This window comes from Phalacrocorax carbo, chromosome 20, assembly GCF_963921805.1.
Source record: "Phalacrocorax carbo chromosome 20, bPhaCar2.1, whole genome shotgun sequence".
NCBI classification, from domain to species: Eukaryota; Metazoa; Chordata; class Aves; order Suliformes; family Phalacrocoracidae; genus Phalacrocorax; species Phalacrocorax carbo.
The window spans coordinates 4271538-4285100 of record NC_087532.1 but is presented as its reverse complement, the minus strand read 5'-3'; the positions used below and the strand labels follow the sequence as shown (position 1 = coordinate 4285100).

The following is a 13563-nucleotide window of genomic DNA, read 5'->3' as shown; positions in this document are numbered from 1 at the left end:
TGGGAGCAGCAGGGCAGGCGGTTGCCCTCCCAGGCACGTTGCTCTGTGCGAGACCCTCAGCAGCGGCTGCTGGAAAGCGCTAACGCTTGGAAAGGTGTCAGGTGTTTGTACTGCAGCCAGAGGTGCCGAGGAAACCAACCAACCGGGCAAGAGGTAAATGTGTTGGCCGCAGAAGCCTGGTGTTTCTGTCCCCTGGTGAGCAGCTCTCCCAAGCTGCGACGTGCGATCACGTTGATCGGTGGCGGTGATGCACACGTGTACAGGGCCACCAGTAGCAAGGTGCAAGATCCTGGTTTCAAAATGCTGCAGAGACATGACACAGCTTCTAAAGAAATTTTAGTCCTGCTCCCAGAGTGGCAACTTTCCTCCCCAGCTACATCTGGGCTAAATTTGTCACTCTTTCAAATGCTGCCCTTTCAACGCGCAGGCTGCTCATTTCTCACGCTTCCAGCACGCCTTTGTGCGCAGCTGCCATGGTCTGTTTGGCTCTTATTTCGGGTCCTGAACTCCATCTCTGTGTTCGTGCGTCTGTGCCTGAGTTATTGCCTTGTTCCTGCCGTACTTCTGGGGCAGAGCGTAGCTAGTTCCAGCTGCTGCCCGGCACAGAACATAGCGTTTCGGGATGAAATGTGAGCGTGCCCTTAGCAAACAGGCACCGGCAGGGGCTTGCACCAAGAGAGAGCAGGGCTGTGGGTGTGCACAGGAGCTGAGTGTCCCATCCCTGAACGCTGCTGTCCGGCTGACCACTAAGGCACGCTCTGTTTCTTCACTTAATTGCTGCCCTGTAGCAATTAAGCTAACAAACCACCACTGAAATGGTTACACAGCCCCTACCATACAAGCAGCTAAAGGAGTTTAACTTACGCCCTTTCCCAGACGGGTTTAGCTCCCATAGAAGCACTTCTTCCTGCTCTCCCTCTGTGTCCCTGCTTTAGAAGGTTGCACAGCTTTGCTAGGCTGGTATGTTTAATGCAGAGCAATTTATGCATGTGTACAAGCCCTAAAATGTTTCCAAACCAGCCCCCATAAGCATCAGATTGGTCAAGAGCCACAGCCAACGCCTCAGCACAGCCCGGTTTCCCTGTTGAGTCATCGGTTTTGCTGGCCATTGGTTTCCCGCTGATGGTTTCCTATGCAGATGCTGACCCGGGCGGCTCCGCAGCAGGTGGGAACAGGGCTGTGTTTGTCAGCTCTGTTCACAGACACCTGCCTTGTGATTGTGAAAACCCACACTCTTTTGCTTTTCCTCCAACACATTTCTCAGCAGACTCAAGATTTAAAAACAGAGGGTTTACTTAGAGTGGCACTAGACGTCTCAGTGTGGGTTGCATTAAAACAGAAGTAGTACCTGTAAACACACAAAATACCTCTCATTTCCTGAAAAAATGTATTAACCCTTCACAGCCTGGCTGCAGTGGAAATATGGTCTGAACCAGGTCACCCACAAACTGCAGGTCCAGTGCTCTGGAGCTGCCGGCGACTCTGCACCCATCTTGCCACTCGGCTGGGTCACAGGATAGCTGTGTCTTTATTCACAGAAGCAGATGAAAGGCATGAGATGATACTAGCTGCCAACAATTCACTCTCTGACAAATGATCTCTCCACCCCCTCACTCCCTCCAAGTGCTAAAAGTCCTGAATCAGGTCCTCCCCTTCTGGAACCGTAGCTGGAAAACCAGAGCAGTTATTGAAACACTGGGCTGCTGTATTTCTCTTTGCTTTCTGATTTCTGAGCCACAATTTCAAACTTCTTCTGCTCAAAAAATAAACAGCAGAGAGGTGTTTTTTTTAAAAAGAAAGTGGAGCCTGTCACCTGCTCATTCGGCTTCAGGAGTTTGGAGAAAAAGCCCCTATAAGTGAAGGCACGGTGGAGCTGCAGCAGAGCAGCCCACCCGGCCAGCTCCTGCTCCACCGCTGTTGGTGGACTTGCCAGTCTTTTTATTCTGTTTACAAAGACACTTGAGGGTTGGGAATTCCTTGGTGAGCACTTTATATGAACATGTCTCCTTCTGTCGGCTGCCTGTGAGTGGCTGCCCGAAACCACGGCTGAGGTCGGAGAAGAACCTGCTGAGCAAACCTGCTCCCTGTTCCTGCTCGGAAAACCCAGCACCTCCCTTGCAGAGCCCTTAGTCCCCTGAGGAGCTGAGGATGTGCAGGATTTGCTCCAGTCTCTGATGAGCAACTCCCTCACTGCCCTGTGGGTGGGGGAATCCACCAAAATATGTCGTGCTCTCACAGCCGGGCGGCCGACGTAAGCAACTGGCCTTTCTGTCTGTCCTAGATAAGAGGGAGGTCACTGCTCCCCCCGCTCTGCCGCTGCCTCCCTGTGCTGGCACCCCCGGCTCTGGCAAAGCACCACGAGCCCTCTGACGTGCGGGGAGAAGACAGTCATGACTCAGAAATGCCCTGGCAGAAATGTCCACGGGACACTTTCCTCTGGTTATATTACAGAGAGATGAAGCAAAAATAAGAGCGAAGGATCTTGCTCTGACAAAACTGATTGCTGCAGAAGAGCGGGGAGAGACGCAGCCCTCTTCCAGGCCGGGACTCCGGCAGTCGGGTGGCACATGATGTATCAAGGCCAGATGAAATACGGAGGCAGTTCTTGAGGGTGCACCTGCCTGACTTTTTCATCTGCTTGGCAAGACAAGGTGTCAGATGTGGGAGCTACGTGCAAGGCAAGGAAATGGGGTGGGATGGCACAGCTCCCACCTCCAGCGCTGACACTCTCTTTGGTGAAGGGAAAACAGTCTCACGCCAGCAAGGATGCACTGAAAAGGTCGTTTCTGTTGTGGTGGCTGCTGCTATTGCAAAAGATGATGAGCTCCTGGCTCCTCCCTCCGGGTTGAGATACAGGCAAGATGACCTCGCCACGGAGGGAGAGGAGAGAGCTTAAAAGGTCGGAGGATAAACCAAGCATTAAAATTGCAGGCAAGTCCAGGCTGGTTTCTTTGAAGGACACTACTGCTTGACTGAGCGCAGTAGACACTCGCAGAGCTGATCTCCTGATGCCAACAAGATATTTCAATATTTTATTTTGCTTCTGCAGTGGGCTGAAAACATCTTTCTTCTGAAATATTTATCTCATCCACTTCTTCCAGTAGAGATCAAAAGGCACATGAAATGCACCTGTAACCTGATGGATCACCTGGCACCTTTGGTAACTTTGAGCAGGGGGAGGTGCCAAGTCACATTTATGTCTCCAAGCCCAAGCTCTAAAGGGTCAGACGCCAATTATCACAGATAGGCAAAGGGCACTCGCTGGTAGAGGTGACAGGCAGCTCACGTTACCTACGGGATAACACGAGTACCGAACTCTCGTGGGAGGAAACTTAGCACGAGTTTTTGAGCACTAGGACAGAGGCAATGAGAGAGTGAGATACACCCCGCGTCCTTCGGAGTGGGGAAACAGGCACTCGGTGCCACCGTGCCTTTCCCAGCTCGAGCGGGTCAGGGACAGCCGGGAGGCTACTCGTCCCACCCCGAGCGCAGTGCTTTAGCCGCACATGGCTCATCTACGGACCAGGGCTCTGGGAGTGCAGAGCTTCACCTACCATTCCTGCTTCTTGCAACTTCTAGGTCTGTTTCCTTTCTGGATCGTATCTAGTATTATTACTTGCACCCAAAACACTCCTAAACTAGTTGCCTGCCCAGCAGCTTCCCTGCAGCCTCCCGTCAGTGCCGTGCCTGCCCTGTGCAGCTCAGGAAAACTGACGGTAGTCTCCGACTGTAGCCTGACCGTCCACAAGCAGCAGAACAAGTGGCTCCCTGCAAAAACCATGCACAGACCCTTCAAGCAATGGCAGCAGGAGAGAACACGTAAGTCTCTCTCCAGCAGCGATTTAGCAGCTATACATTCATGGTGAAGCTCTCCAGCCCAGCCTGAACTCACTGAGCTGCCTCATTCCTCTCAAGGTGCCCAAGCAGTGAGCTGAACTGGCAGCACTGCCGCTGCAGCAAACGTCTGCTGCTTTGGCTTGCAGGCAGCGGCTGAGAACAAAACCACTTCCCCAGGGAAGATGAGGTCCCCAAAGTAAGGGCATTGCTTAGAAAAGATCCGGCCGACATAGGTACACGCATACTCCCCACATCCCAGCACAGAGCCCTGTCCCATCCAAACCTCCCTGGAGGGGCTAATGTCACCAAAAGTGTCTCCAATGTTACAGCTTCTGGCCAGAAACCCTCCCAGTTCCAGTGAGATCTTCAGGCCAACTTTGTAATTCCTGGGATATTGAGACAAACCAGAACAGCTTTCCCAAGCATTTTGCCCAGAATTAAATTCAGTGACTTTTAGCACAATTATTTACTAACTGCCAGCATTGCACCTGGGAGCACTGTGCATGGCCGGGAGGGAAATTAACTGTTCCTGCACCTGAAAAGTGAAGGGAAAACATTATTTCCTCCAGATTTGTGTGACAAGGCTAGAAAAGACAAAATCTGAAAAATTTAAACCAAGCAAGAAGTCAGCAGTGACCGTTCAGGATTTAGCCACGTCCCTTACCCTGGGGACTTCACTCTGCGTGAAGAACTAGACAGGAAGAGCCAGAGCCCCCTGAGACACGAGCTGGCAGGCCCAGAGACTCCTTCTTCTCAGCAAACCTGTCTGCTGCCCTCCTCTGACCTTCTGCTTTGCTGAGCTCCGTGTGACAGTCTCCCAGGAAAACCCCGCATAACGAAATTGCCTGATTCCTCCAGCTGTTCCCCCATTTCCCACCCGCCATGCCAAGGCTGCTGTATTTCCACCTGCCACCGAGAACGCCGAGAGTGCTTAATGGATTATGGCTGGATAAACAGTAAAACTGAGCATATGTGAACACTTCAGCCTCCCCTGTGCCTGCCGTGCTCCTGCTCACTGCGGGGAGGGAGGTCTGTTGGGCGAATCTTTCAGGGTCTGAGGCTGCAGTGCTAGGCATTCCTGGATGCAGCTCAGACTGGGGAGCCTGGCTGCGTGGAGAGGGGCTGGGGAGGGCAGAGGTGATGAGGATCGATGGACCGAACCCAGGAGCTGCCGCTGTGTATTGACTTGTGCTCACTGATATCTGTTCGGCGGCACCCCGGGAGGAGCTGCCTGGAGGGCTGGCACGAGTGGGACTCTGCTCGAGTCCTGAGTGCTTTTGAGTCAGGAGAGAAGGCAGGGCTCTCTGGATCAGGCTGTTAGCGACATGTGACAGCCAAGATGTGTCTCAGAGGGGTAGGCATGGGGACTGAGCCAAAGAAGAGAAGCAGCAGCCCATCTCCCTGCACATTCTGTCCTCCAGGGCTTCTCATCCAGCACATCAACTCCTACATTTTTGTATCAACAGACACATAATGGTTTGATTTCTCATTCTTTAAAGCTCAGTGCTGATTCAACAGTTCCACACACAAACAATGCAGACACAGGAATGTACACAAAAGTATTAAATGAGATAGATCTTTATTAGAAGCTTCCAGCATATTTTATCTGTTCTCCTCCACAAAACTCCTCTTACTGGATATACAGCTACTATAGTCCATATAGAGCCTGTACATCTCTCTCTCTTGCTATTTACTGCTACATATCTCACTGTACAATTGTACAGTGTGCTCTCTTATCAGCAATAATACATGGTCTTAAGTACAACCCCGCACACACATTAAAATTACATGGCACTCTGCATTACAAGGAAAGAGCTAATCCTCTTCTCTCTCATTTCGTAAGACAAACATTGCCACAGACTGTTCCTATAAAGCTCATAGGCAGATCCACACAGGTATTCTGGGCAGATTTCCCCCGGTACCTTTGTGGATCGGTCCCTAAGTGCTTAACAAATCTCACATTCATGCTGTTATCAGAGTTGGGAGTGAAGAAAAACCCTCATAAATAATGCCCTTGAGTGATCAGGAAGGCACTAGAGACAGGGAAGAACCTGAACCACTTCCTTTTCATTTTTTACCCCATCTTCCATTCTGGGTCCCCTCCAGCCCTCTCCAGCCCCACAAGGTTACACACTCAGCCACGGCACCTCCTCGCTCGCCATCTCCTCCCAGGCAACTCTGTCTCTAGGATGGGAGGCAGCGGAGGGCCCAAGTGATACGCCTAGACCCTTCATCTGGTGATTGTCAGAGCCAAACATGTACATGTGCCTTTTCCTCCTCTCCAACATGCTCCTGTCTTTGTCAGGGCTCTTTCCTGAGGCTTCCCTCAGCTCAGCCCCTTTCCCTGCTGCCCCTGCAGCCCCTCTCTGTCCTGCGCAGCCTCCTGCCGGGCCCTTCACGGCTGCCCCTTCCCCTGGCTCTGGCTGCGTGACACCTGCCCATCCTCTGCCGACGGGAGTGAGGTGTGTCCTTGCAGCGGGTGCTCCTCGCCTGCAGGGACAGACACCACATCGGCGGCTCTGGCTCAGCAGGGCTGAGGCAGCCACGTGCAACAGAAACCCTACCTCAGCCTCCTGGACTGTTAGACTGAGCCGTGACTTCTTGGAGTGAAATCCAAGAGGATGAGTCTTCCTGCGGTGAGCCAAACCGGTCATGGGAGACCAGGGCCGTGCCAAGTGAGCGGCCCCTCCATCCCGCTTTAGCTGCTGCCCAGCTGGCTGCACGCAGCCAGTACACGCTTAGCAAAGCACCATGTTTGGACAGAGACAGCTCTTCCCTAAAGCTCTCTCCTCTCTTCCTTCACAGATACCTCAACCCTTTCATAGGAACGAAGCACTTTCCTGGTTTCTTTTGCTCTCTCCTCCCTCTACTACCTCAGTGCCTTCCTTTGTCACCAGCTGACTTCACCAGGGAGGACAGACAAGCAGCGCCCTGGAACAGACACTGTGACTACTCCTAGGAGATAGCACAAGTATGCAAGAAGTGTGCAAAGAAAGAACAGAGCCAGCCCACGCCGGGCTCCTCTTCTGTCCAGTACAGGTACAAACTGCCTACCGTATTGTAAATGACTGTCACCGGAAGGATCCTGCTTCCTGCGACATCCTGTCCTGTTTAGGGATGGGTCCAGGGAAGTCTCGGTGCTGGAATCCAGGCTTCTCACACTGCCCAAGAACAAAGTCCCCGGCCTCTGCCTCCGCCGCCCTTGCCTGTCCTCGGGAAGCACCTCTGGTGTGTGCTGAGCCTAGGTCCGGTGGTGTCCTTCTCTGACCTGCCTTCGGAAGTAGCGGATGGCAGAAAGCGTGCCAAAACTTGCCAGGAACACTGGAAAAGAGCCCAACACATTTCCAGAGTGAGTCTGGGTGCTTCTTCCAAACCTGAAGATCTTCTTTCAGACTTGAAGATCACAAGCTACTTGGCTCACTCTGGTCCATGGGACCTAGGGGGGTCGCTCCCCTCCCTTTCTCAGACCCCTCCTGCCTTTGGTCTTCGTCCCCACCACACTGTGCTTGTTCCCAGTGTGTTCAGTCCCGAGCTGCCCACAGCCTGGCCGACCACATCTAGTCCTGTATTTTGGGCACACAGATCACACCACCATTTCACAAGAAATGTCTATTTTAAGGGAAACACAACATAGATTTCATGCCTGTGGTAGAGACGGATGGTGGTTAGATATACAGGTTTATGTAGAGATCTAATGGGTCTAATCTCGGATGAGAATGCCACAGCAGGAAATCTCACCAGGACTTCAGGACAGTCCCTTCATTTTCTACTTCTGTTTGGATCAGGAAGATACCAAGAAAAATATAATTTTGTGGGTTATCGGTGGATACTTTGATGCCAGCCAAAAGCAGAAAAAACCCAAAACCCAGAATCAGAAAATGTAGAGATACAAAAAATAACTAATGGAGATTATACATGGTTTTATCTTGGCTTGTAAGGGAGCTGGGAACTCAAGCCATGCCTTTGAACTTCCTAGTTTAAATTCAGACTTGATTTTGATTTATGTGTTAGAGCCTGGGACTTAGACAGTGAAATTCAACTTGTTAGACCCTAAAATGCCAAAAGAGAGTCACTAGCCCAGGATGTCAAACTATCTATTGCGTCTCCTCCTTGCGGGGTGCTTATTGCACACTGGGTTATGCAATCCTGAGGGCACGAGGCCCACATCCCGCTTTTTGCACCCTCTCTGAGGCCACAGCTACCATCTAATACTAAGAAGGCAAGGAGAAGCAGGCCAAAAGCTCCTTGTGATGATTGCACTGAGCAACTTTAGCTAATGAGCTATTCTCAGCCTGAGGTGTCAGCTTCCTGTGTGACCTTAGCGGGGAACATTCCTCCCCCGGACGAGCAGCAGGAAGCCCTGGCCCCGGTGTCTCACCCCGCGGCGGGGGCTCTCCTGTGCCCACGGGCCAGACCCCATGTGCAGCTGCTGCAGCCAGGGCAGGGCTGCTGCGCTTGCCGTCTCATGCCCTGCTCATCCAGCGACCTGCACCCCTCGGACCACAGCTCAGCTAATTCATGCTGCCCGAGCTTCCTCTCTCCCCACCCGCTATTCAAATGCTGTGGTTGGAGAGGAGAGGAACTGACAGAGCTCCGTTTATTCGCACGACTCAGTGCACCAGGATAATACTTCAGTTAAGCTGTATTTAGAAAAATTATTATACGTTTACAGCACGTTAGAAAAATACGTGCATTTGTTCCAGCTGACATGAAGGAGTATACACCTGCATGCTCGAGGTCCTGATTCAGCTTCTAGCCAGCACAGAGCCTAAAGAAGCCTCTCTTCCCCTGACACCCTGGTACTGGTCCCTGTCAGAGGCTGGATGGAGCCAGGCCAAAGCTAGGAATACAGACTTGTCCTCTGGCTCAGCTCAAGTCAGCAGGGACTTTGTATGGGGGAAGGACAACCTGAGTGAGTTGTCAGGACTGTCATTTCTACAGGAGAGAGAAGGTATAAGAAAGTAACAGGACACTTTGGAAAAGCAGGAAGATGACTGCATTGTCCCACAGTGTTAGGTATGTTAGCATCCCTGCCTTTCTCCCTGCTGTCTTCCATGAGCTCCTTCCCACCCCTTTCCCGCCAGGCTGGGCACCGTACGTACTGGTCTTCCAGGCATCCGGAGCCTGCAGGTCGGAGGTCTTCACTGCCCAGGACGCAAAGGCACAGAAGACGAGACACATGTCTTTGTGGGTCAGTGCTAGCGGAGCCTCGGGCCTCCCTGCGAGAAGAAGAGCACGAGGCTTGGGGTTTTGCGACGCCTCCTCTGTCACAGCAGGCTCCAGCCCCTCTGGCACAGTGAGTCCCTTGCGCTCCCAGAGAAATACATCTTTGTCACCCATTTTCCCTCCCAGAAGACCTTTTTTCACCATTAGTCAAGTCAAACATGTCTATTTAGGACTCAGGTACATTTCCTAAGGAGAGGGGCACAGTTTTCACCCCTCACAGCTTTACACTTTGTTAAGAGCCTGAGGCAAATATATGTTAATGCTACCCATGGGCCTGGGAGGTACAGCCAGCGGACATGCAGCCTCCAGGGCCTCTGCCTCACCACCTCCCTGCATTTCTTCCCAGCGCACTCCTATGGGGTGGCTGGAAGCGGGGAGTAGGTTTAGGGGAGAGCAACTCCCGGGCTGGCTGCCGACGCGCTGGGGCTGCAGGCAGGCCCCTCTGGGCAGGGTCCCCTTCCTGCAAGACGGTGCCCCAGGATGCATGCAGCTCTGGTCCAACACAAAGTGCCCCGAGAAGCACAAGGGCTCAGCATCTCTCCGTGGATCCCGACTCACTCCTGCTGCCTGCTAGGACCAAGGCGGGGGACAGCCCTGCGTGCTCTGCATTTCTTTCTCTGCCGGAGTTCCAGTCTAGCACAACTTGAAGGCATGTTGCAAGAGCAGGCTATTTTTGCTCCTATGTTTATTTGCTCAGGATTTTAATTAAAGCGGGCTTATTGATTAATTATGACCATGGCAAAGGGTTTTTTCCTCTGTGCAAACAGACTGGAAGCTCTATTTTGAGGCACCCTTTGGGATGACTCATTCATTGTTTGGTTTTAATATTAACTGTGGCTGTAAGCATCATACAAGCTTTAAGATTAATACATGGGCTGTCCTAGTAGGTCAGACTTGCTCTCTCTTTATTCCGGTTTCTCTTACCTGTCTCCAGTAACAAAGTTCAGGTAACCTCTGAGGTCTCTGGAGGGTGTTTATCAAATCAGTGTGTGTTTTAAAGCCCCCCTCCCTTCTTTCAGCTGGAAGCCTTCGACAAGTTCCACTCCGTGCACACCTTTTCCCCCACCAATATTAGATCGTTTAGCAGCCCAGCCATAACAAGACAGCAGCCAACGCTTTATCTCAGGGGCATTAGTTCTTTGGTGCAGAAGGATTTTGCTGCTTTGCCTCCCATTCCCTCATCAGAAATACAGGTAACTGGTTCTGCAGGCAGTTGGATGGCACTGGGATGGGGGATTTCTATCTCTACCAGACCTTGCAATAACACCAGCCATGTTTAATGCAGCTATCCACTTCAGTAAGTTTTTCTTGGCCGGAATGCAAAAGAATAGATTAGATCCACAGTAAGTTATATCCATTCAGGGGGACAACTGAACCAGCTTGGACAGGGACCTTGGGCCAGACCGAGTTTCAGCCTGTTGCATGCATGCTGTCATGACCACCTCTGCCCCAGGACTGGAGTTTGCGGGGAGCAAAGCAAGTTATGCGCAGAATATACCCAGATTCCCTGTCCATGCCTCCTGCAGCACTGGGAGCTACCCTGCAGCGCCTGGCCAGCAGCACTCACTTGGTTTAGGGACAGCCTGAGCATCACGAGAGAGAGCCAATGCGACACAGCATGTCACGGTGGTGGCTTTAGCCACACTTCTAAAGATCCCTGCTAAAGCCCAGGGCTGCTGTGTGACAAGGCAACATGCGAAGGCTGTGATTTCAGATCAGCTACACCTGGCAGAGCCCACCAGAATGGTCCCACCTGTACAGTGGCTTTAATGCTGCTGCAGCTGGAGGGGAGATGGCTGCAGCAGGGCCAGAGCTGGCTGCCAGGCTTCCCAAGGGGCAGTGGGAGCAGGGGAGACCACCCAAGGCAGAGGCGTATCTCTATGTGCAGCAGCGAGCCAGGGCTGTTGGGCAGGGGGTAACAGTGCTTTACCTGTCAGCGCAAGGGCCATGTCCAAACCTTCCGGCCGCGCCTGGCCTCTTCCCAGCGGAGCCAGTGGGACAACGGGGAGCTTCTCTCCAGATTGCCTCCGCACAAGAGCCTGGGGGGCTGGGGCTTGGCCTCTGATGAGATGCATTGGCCTTTGCAGGAGGGACTTCAAGGTCCCCACAGCTTTCTTCACCTCGGAGGCTGGGGTGAGTGAGAAAATCCCTCTCCAGCCCACCCTGTCCCCAGGCCCATCTGGAAAGAAGTATTCATATGCCTCAGGGCCCGAGATAACCAGGGAGTCTCTGACTGGGACCAGGTTGGAATCCTCATTTTGCAGCTGAGCATGGTCCAAGCTGCTGAACTTCTTTCGCTTCCTGTCTTTACCCTTGACTTTTTTCCTGTTTTCTTCTGGTTCATCAAAAAAATATTCATACAGTTCAGGCAAGGATATTTCCCTTTCTAAGGGTGTTCTCTCCCCTTCTACCAAGTTCCCCGTTCCTTCTTCTTCCCCTTGGGAATCACAGAAAAAATAGTCGTACATCTCAGGCCAGGTCACATCCAGGGTGTCTGCCCTTGCAGAGGCCCCGGCTGTGAAGCAAGGGGGACTCAGCTCCACGGGGGTCTCAACTACAGGCTCCCCACAAGCTCCCCCAGCATCATCCCCTCCAAAAGCTGCCATGCTCTTGGGATGGAGAGGCTTCCCCGGCGTCTCCTGGCATGCCTCCCCCGAAGGAGCCATGGCAGAGATTGCCGGCACATTGTCACATATGCCCAAGCCACCAGCCTGCCCTGGCTTTGAATGCTTGATGGCCTTCACCTTCCCCAGAGGCTGTGCCCCCGGCTCCTTCACCTTCTGCTTCAGGGGAGCGCTCACGGCTGGGTCACCCTCGTCTGCGCCAGGGCCAGGCACCGGCCGTTTGCCGTCCCCTGCTTCCTCACTCCCCAGCCTCCCAGGAGCTGGCTTGGCTGCCTTCTCCTTCACTTTGCTCTTTCGTGAGGACAGTGGCGAGCTTAAAGGTGCCTTTGCGGGTATGCCAGTCCCCTGTGCCACAGCCCCCGCAGGCTCCCTGTCCCCCTGGACCCCCTCAGTGGCACTGGCTCCACGTTGCTTGCGGCTCTTTCTCATCTGTCCTGGCACCTTGGGCCTCACGACGTCTGGGGATCCAGCTGGGGAGCTCGGCTCGGCACCCGCTCTCTCCCCGCTCATCTCCTCTCGCGCCGGGCAGACGGGTGCTTTGGGTGCAGACTCCAGGGCTGGGCTCGGGGGGTGGTCGCGCAGGGGTCCCCGTAGCCCAGGCTCTAAGCGGGAAGCGCTGCTAGGACTTTTCCTCGGCAAACCCTCTGGGGAGGTAGCCAGTACCGGCAAGCTGCCCTGCACCGGAGCCCCCGGCTGTGCCGCCACCAGGCTGCCACGGGGCTGTTCCCCTCCTGCATCCCCTCCCTTTTCAGGGGTGCTTGTTCCAGCTGGGTGCCTGGGAGGCTCCATGGCCTGACTGCTGCTGGCCGCTCCTTTCTCCGATGCTGATGCCAACGCTGGCTGCGGTGGTGCTGCTTCACATGCTGTGTCCTGCGCTGGGCTGCTTTCGGCTGTGCCACCAGCCGGGCCGGCAAGGGGGGCTGCAGGGGGACAGGGGGGCTGCCTCCCCTGCGTGCTGGGCATTGGAGCGTAGGAAGGGCAGCCGGGCTTGTCGCTCTCGCACAGAAACCTGCCGACCGAGCCCAGGTCCGCTTCGTCCTCGCTGCCCGAGAGAAGCTCCGGCAGGGCGAGGTACCCACCGGCGGGCCAGCGCAGGGAGGCGTCTCCAGGCACCCCACGTGGGGCAGAGCTTCCAGTGCCAGGCCCTGGCCTGCTGCCCACCCTCGCTGCGATCTGCCCGTTTGTGCTGGCGCGGCAGTCCCTCCCCGGCACGCCGTCCCCTTGTTCAATGTCACTGAGGCACTGCTCCTCGGCCGTGGCCAGGGCGACAGGCGCTAGGTTGCATTCCTCCGACGCCAAGAAGAACTCAGCCCAGTCCCTGTCGTTCAGCTGGATGCTGTACTCGAAGTTATCCATGTCTGCAGCAGCAAAGCAAGGGGAGGGGACCGGAGAGAGCAGGGCATGAGGAGGGGGCACCAGCATCAGCAGACATAGCCGAGGTGTGTGCCCCTAGCCCTTTCACCCCGGGTTCCTGCCCTGCTTCCCTGCCATCCGCATTCACTCATCCTCACTTGTTTCCAGCTGAAATCGGTGGGAGGCAAGAGCAGCCCCTGGCAGATTCAGCAGGACAGGTATCGCTGTGCTAGAGCATAACCCAGCCAGCAGTGAGAGAGACCGCTACTACCCCCCTCAGGTCCCTTCTGCCTCTGCTCCCCGAGCACAGCAGCACAGAGGGTTTGGGAGTCTCTCCACAGCAGCATCGCATCTCACATCCCCCTTTCCTACTCCTTTTGCCTATAACCCATTCAAAAAAGTGGAGCATGTACGCTCTCGAGCATTCCTGCTGCCAAGGCATCATGCATGAAGGTAGCATGAAGCACAGTCCAAACAAGGACACTTCAGCAAGCCACAGCAGCCCCTTCCATACCCGTGGCTC

General features: G+C 54.1%; 1 protein-coding gene across 1 annotated transcript; it reads right to left on the bottom strand.

Annotated features, from left to right (window-relative positions):
- Nucleotides 1-5385: 5385 nt before the first annotated feature.
- PERM1 (PPARGC1 and ESRR induced regulator, muscle 1) lies at nt 5386-13043 on the bottom strand. The gene is made up of 3 exons (XM_064470291.1): nt 10994-13043; nt 8940-9056; nt 5386-7158 (listed from the first exon to the last, which is right to left on the bottom strand). The coding sequence occupies exons 1-3, from the start codon at nt 13041-13043 to the stop codon at nt 7079-7081; spliced, it is 2247 nt and encodes a 748-aa protein (XP_064326361.1). The 3' UTR covers nt 5386-7078.
- Nucleotides 13044-13563: the final 520 nt, after the last annotated feature.

Excerpts from the sequence above, each read along its gene's own strand:
- PERM1 (XM_064470291.1), bottom strand. The coding sequence starts at position 13,043 with ATGGATAACTTCGAGTACAGCATCCAGCTGAACGACAGGGACTGGGCT. Across the intron at positions 9,057-10,993 it reads CATGGCCCTTGCGCTGACAG|GGAGGCCCGAGGCTCCGCTA; the intron begins GTAAAGCACTGT and ends TTCTTCTCGCAG. Across the intron at positions 7,159-8,939 it reads TCCGGATGCCTGGAAGACCA|TGTTCCTGGCAAGTTTTGGC; the intron begins GTACGTACGGTG and ends GCTCTTTTCCAG.